The 6175-nt window shown below is 37.8% G+C and overlaps 1 protein-coding gene across 1 annotated transcript; it reads left to right on the top strand.

Moving 5' to 3' along the window:
* The first annotated feature begins 537 nt into the window (after positions 1–537).
* Positions 538–2952, top strand: LOC113700755 (putative late blight resistance protein homolog R1B-17). Its single transcript, XM_027221203.2, has one exon. It carries the CDS (start codon positions 538–540, stop codon positions 2950–2952), a length of 2415 nt encoding a protein of 804 aa, XP_027077004.2.
* The last annotated feature ends 3223 nt before the right edge of the window (positions 2953–6175 follow it).

The raw sequence follows: 6175 nt of genomic DNA, 5'->3' as shown, positions 1-6175 counted from the left end.
TTGATGTTGAGATCTGACAAGAGGACTCAAGAAATTTCAGATCTAATGCTGAGATTTGACCATAAGACACAAGAAATTTTAGATTTAACACATAGATCTGAAAAATTCACTAAGGAAAAAATAACAAAAACTAAACAAAACTCCCACTAGGATAGTTTAGAAGAGAAGAAAACTCTTATTTGTAAAACGCTAGAAGAGACAAAACTTTCACTAGAATATCCTATAAAAGAGTTTATTAGACATAAAATAGAAATAGAGGATGAGGAAGGGAGACCTTGGCTTGAGACCAAGATATCCTATGAAGGAAGGATGGTAGAGAGAATTTGGGAGACGTTATATTTCATTACTTCTCAATTTTGTATGCATTACATTGTTACTATACAACATTTCATTACTTCTCAATTTTGTATTTACTAATTTTGCAAAATCATAGCAAAAAACACCTTGCCAATTTGCAACGCATGTTCTTATATATTAGTATTAATTAAAGATACAAATTATTGCAGACGTATTGAACCAAATAGTTATAAATTCAGTATGAAGGTTGCATACTCTGTAGAATTAGAAATTGACTCTGCATTGCTTGGTGATAAACATGAACATTGTCTGGATGCTTTTGCTAGAGATATCAAGCTTATGAAGATTGAGGCTGAAGAGATCTATGACAGCATAAGGTATGATGCTGAAACCCTGAGAGTTACCAAGACTACCATTCACATGCCATCACAAATTGTTGCTCCAATATTTAATGAAGCTCTAGTAGGTCTCAATGATGAGGTGGAAAGTATAATTGATAGACTTGTGAGAGGATCAAGCCAGTTGGATATTGTTGCCATTGTAGGTATGCCTGGGCTTGGTAAAACCACATTAGCTAGTAAAGTTTATGGTGATCCTTCAATAAATTTCCACTTCCATATTCGAGCTTGGTGTACTGTTTCTCAAGTATATAGCAAGCACAATTTGTTACTGCAGATTTTGTGTGCTATTGATTCTGGGAGTTGTGACCAATGTCATACGATGAATGAAGATGATTTCGCTGCAAAGCTGTACCAGCAATTGAAAGGGAAGAGGTATGTCATTGTTTTGGATGATGTTTGGGACATTGACGGGTGGAATTTGTTGAAACACTCATTGCCAGACGACTGCAATGGAAGCAGGGTACTCTTAACCAGCAGATTTCACAACTTGTCTTTGGAAATTAGACCGGATAGCAAGCCTCTCCATCTTCGCCCACTTACTGATAAAGAGAGTTTGGAATTGCTGCAGAAGAAACTATTTGCCAAAGAAGATTGTCCTGCAACATTAAGTGAAGTTGTACTGCATGTAGCAAAATGCTGTAAGGGCCTACCTCTTGCAGTTGTCCTTGTTGCTGGAATTCTTGCTACTACTCAGCAAGATTGCTTGGAAGACGTCGCAAGACGTCTAAGTTCCACCATTTTTGTGGAAAATGAACACTGCATGAAGACACTTGAGTACAGTTACAATTATTTACCAGATTATTTGAAACCATGCCTTCTTTACTTGGGTGCATTTCAGGAAGACCAAAACATTCCTGTCCGAAAGTTGTTACAACTTTGGATCTCTGAAGGATTCGTGCGAAGGATTGAAGGAAAGAGTTTAGAGGATGTGGCAGACAACTATTTGATGGATCTGATTGGGAGAAGTTTAGTTATGCCTACACAACGAAGATCTTTAGGTGGGATCAAAGTTTGCCGAATTCATGATTTGGTACATGAGTTTTGTGTGGAGAAAGCAAAAGAAGAAAATTTTCTAGGGATTGTAAATGTGGATGACCTTCATACTTTTCCTGGACCGTCTAATCCCCACCGGCTGTCTATTTACCCTAGCACCAGTAAGGGACCTATAAAGTCAAGGCTAATTTTTCCCAATTTGCGTAGTTTGCTCTTCGTTGATTGTAAATATGGACAGCAGTTGGATTTGGACGGAAGTTCACTCAAATTTCTGTTATCTAAACTTCTTAGAGTGTTGGATTTGGGGGAGATGCATTGTCTGTATTTTCCAAGGGAAGTGTTATTCCTTGTTCACTTGCGGTACTTGAGGATAAATTGGAACTTTGGGCAAATCCCATCTGCAATAGCCAACCTCTCAAGGTTAGAAACTTTGGCTGTAGGAGGACCCCTTGTTCGTAATATTTTTCTGTTACCAAACGCTATCTGGAACATGAAAACGTTAAAGCATCTTGTTGTTTTCCCACACTATAGAGTTGGTGGTTTGGAATTTCCCATGGACAATGTTGAATGCTCCCCAGATTTAGAACACTTAGAAACTTTATCCCTTGCAATCGATCCCTCTTCTCAAGGTCAAAGCTTGCAAAAGATACTGTCAAAGTTGCCGAGCATCTGCAGGCTAACATGCGTGAATGGGAATGACAATTGGCATTCTGAATGCAACGCATCTGCGGGAAATCACGATGGGATTCTCGTGCTGGATTACTTGAGTCATTTAGAATCACTTAAGATGGGTGGATTTGCCGGATATGAGTTTGTATTCCCATTGAATTTGAGAAAGTTGACAATCTCATATAATCATCAGCCATGGAGTAAAATTTCAGCAATTGGAAAGCTGCCCAACCTTGAAATGCTTAAATTAGGCCCTTATTCCTTTGTGGGGGAAGAATGGGAAATGGAAGAAGGGGAGTTCCAAAACCTCCGATGCTTGCAATTGCTTGGCTTGGACATTCGCTGGTGGACTGCATCTTGTGATAATTTTTGCTGTCTTGAGAAATTGGTTTTACTGAATTGTTTTAGGCTGGAAGAGGTCCCTTCTTGTTTAGGGGAAACCCTCACTCTTGACATAATTGAGATGACATCGTGTCATGAGTCTGCCGTAAATTCTATGAAGAAAATTCAGCAAGAGCAGATGGATATGGGAAATAAGGATCTAAAGATCGTGATTGTTGAACGACGAAAGTGGTCCACGTCTTCTTCTTAGTGCCAACTCAGAAAGAGAGTCTATTTCTTGAGGAGGCAGAGAGTCAAAAGCAGAGGGGCATCCCAATTAATAGGTTAGATATGCTACCGCTGTCCTATTACTTTCAATCAGTTCAATGCTATTACTTTCGTGTTTTTTAGTGCAATTTCGATAAGTCATGCATTTATGAATACAGCGTTGTCTATCAAGCATGTTTCTATACTATTCTGCTGTTCTTATTTCCCTCAATATTTCATAATTTTTATGATCAATCATCCAAATTTTTGAAATTTTCTTCATTACGGCTACAGATTTGTGTGATCCTTAAGAACAGCTGAGCACAAGCATATATGCGAAGTACACTTTCCCATTCCTGTTATATATTCCAGCGAGAGTACTAATTTTCTTTTTTTGAAATCAAATAATTGAATGACCCGAGACTTTCTTTTCCCTTTTTTCTATTCATTTTGAAATGCCAAGAATGCTGTATGCTATTGCAACCTTGCTGTCTAGAATTTTGCTCTTTTTGTTCTTTTTCCTTTTTTTTAAAATTTTTTTGACCATCTAGATATATGAGTTTTTTTTCTGCTTATCACTGTTTTTAATCCAACCATTGTTCTCTCTCTCTCTCTCTCTCTCTTCTAAATGTTTCTTTTATTCAAATACATCGTATGAAATGTTCTATGTTCATTTCACAGCTCTAGAATCTGACATTGTCTAACATTAACCAGTTGCAACAGAGAAATCAAGGAACCATCTGCAAATTCTCTTTTGAAAAGCTTAACCAAAAGGCACTTTCCAATGAAGAATTACAAAGATTTCTGTATTAATTCTTGTATGATAAATGCTGTGTAGAATTAAATTAGACCCCACTGCAAATCCTTTAATTCATCACTACCAACAGCTATTGTCAGAAGGAAACTATAGTTGGAGCAATATCCTAGTATAATGATCAATTCATGCAATTGCTGAGATTTTTTTCCCCCTGATTGGAAAGGGGTAGAGGAGGCAAATATCACATAGCAACAGATGGACATAGTGGAGCTAAGAGGAAAGAGGAGCTATTGCCAGACCTATAGATACACAAGCAAAGCTGTGATTCAACATGGTTAGTATCAAATTGCAGAATACTTTCGTGCCTTTTGAGAATGTCATTGGATTAGTATTGCCGGCGTTCATTGATTTTCCTAATTTCTTTGGTTTCTTCAAATTCTATCCTAAATTCTCTGGCTGTTCTGATCAAATTCAGCCTAAAGAACCTTGCAACTTCGATCTGAAAATCCTACTCTTGTCCGGCAAATTTTTGAAGTCTGAATGCACTCAAATGCTGTTGCTACACAAATGGCTCTGTGAATATCAAGTAGGGCGCATGTCCTTGAATTCAGGTTGAAATAGAAGTAAACAAGTACAATTTGCTTGATAAAGTTGTCGTAAAGAGTTCTCCTGCTGCTACTTGTAATGATTTTGAGCAGACCACAAAAATGTCACAAGTCTGCAGAGTTTTCCTCACCAGACCATTTGTGCTTATCAGATCCTAGCTTAAATTTATTTGATAACTGTGGTTCACGGGATCTACTTTCATCATAATTCTAACTGTTTAAATGATTGAGGTGATATCCTGTCACAATTCTGTTATGTGTTTAGTAAAGCAAATACAAGAACAATAGGTAAAGAGGCTCCAAAGATTCTAAAGCATAAAATATTGGTAATCCACATTTTCTTTCGTTTATGTCAGAAAGCAGAGTCAACTTCCTCACATCATATTTTAGACGGGCAAAAAGTCCCAGTGGCCCTCAAACTATTACCCGGATGAAGTTTTGGCCCCCAAACAATTAAAAGTAAATTTTTGGCCCTCGATCTATCCAAAGTACAAATTGTTAGACCTTCTGTCAAATTCATCAGTTATTACCGATGGAATCTACGACCACGTGAGAAGCACGCCGAAATACGAATGGCATTTTTGTCCGTAAAGAACTGTCATCCACTTGGTGAAATGAGACTTCTTGCTAAACTTGAACAAAGAAAAACTCAATTGCAGCCAAAGAAGTTGCTGAACTGGAAGCATGCGAGAAACCAACAATCCAGATTTCCCATTGTGCAGGTGTGAGAAAATGTCAAGAGTCATAACTTCGTGGACCTCAAGAAATCCTGGACGGAGATTTGCGGTGTGCGCGGATGGTGGTTGCAGATTTTGGCAGTGGATTGACAAGGAGATGTGCAGCCGGTCAACGGAGATCATACCTGGGCTTCTAAAAAGAATTAATGTAGCTGAACAGCAAAAAGATGCGTATGAAGAAGAAGTAAGAAGACAAGAAAGGAAAGTCGCAAAGTTGAAAGTCAAAGTGAAAGAACTAGAAAAAGAAATCCGTAGCAAAAAGTGGGTGAACAAGTGTCTGGTGAGATTGTTTTTGTTAACATGGATGCTTACAACTATAATCTTAGTTAGTTGGGGCAAAAAAAATGGAAATCTCACAGTTTTTAGGCAAATAGAATGAGCAGTATGAAGATGAATGAAGTGGGTGCACGTTATTGTTTATGTACTCTATAATGACTGTATCGGTAGATGTGCAATGAAATCTAAGTTTTGATTTGTTGAATGAAAAATCAGGCATGCTTTGCTGGGAAAAAATCAGACTATATTTGCAAGGCTTTGTTGTTTCACTTGTTTATTGAAATACTCTGTAATGTTGTTTCACTTGTAAAGAACTGCCCTGCTTGAAAGGAATAACAAAGTGAAGATCAATTGAGTCCCAGTGGCCCTCAATGTGAAGACGCAGCACAATTCCATTAACTATATATATTAACCAGACAAAGACATGAACATTTGCAAAAGTGGAGTAAGCAAATATAAAGACCATCATATTATACTGACCCTACATAACCAATGCTGATGTCAATGGTTTACAAAAATATAGCCAGAATACAAAACGTAATCAGCACTAACAAAAGTTGATTGGAATTCATCCACTAACATCCAACGAGATTCAAGATTGTAAGACAAAAAACAGTTGGCAAAAAATGTGATTAGAGGTCCCTCTTCAATCAGTTCTTGACTGTTGCTCCTCTTTAATTAGCTCTTCCCCGTCCCTTATCTTGTGTGGTTTGTCCTCCTCTCCCTCTACCTCTTCCACTCCACTTTCCTCTCCAAGAACCAACTGTGTACGGTGGCTCCTTACCCAAATATGCATAGTTAGCATTTATGGCTCCTTTTTCTGCATCAGTGAGTGGTTTCCGAGTTGAAGTT

The sequence above is a fragment of the Coffea arabica genome, chromosome 7e (assembly GCF_036785885.1).
Source record: "Coffea arabica cultivar ET-39 chromosome 7e, Coffea Arabica ET-39 HiFi, whole genome shotgun sequence".
In the NCBI taxonomy this organism is placed as follows: Eukaryota; Viridiplantae; Streptophyta; class Magnoliopsida; order Gentianales; family Rubiaceae; genus Coffea; species Coffea arabica.
The sequence above is the reverse complement of the archived record's forward strand: the minus strand, read 5'-3'. Positions and strand labels throughout refer to the sequence as shown.

Excerpts from the sequence above, each read along its gene's own strand:
- LOC113700755 (XM_027221203.2), top strand. The coding sequence starts at position 538 with ATGAAGGTTGCATACTCTGTAGAATTAGAAATTGACTCTGCATTGCTT.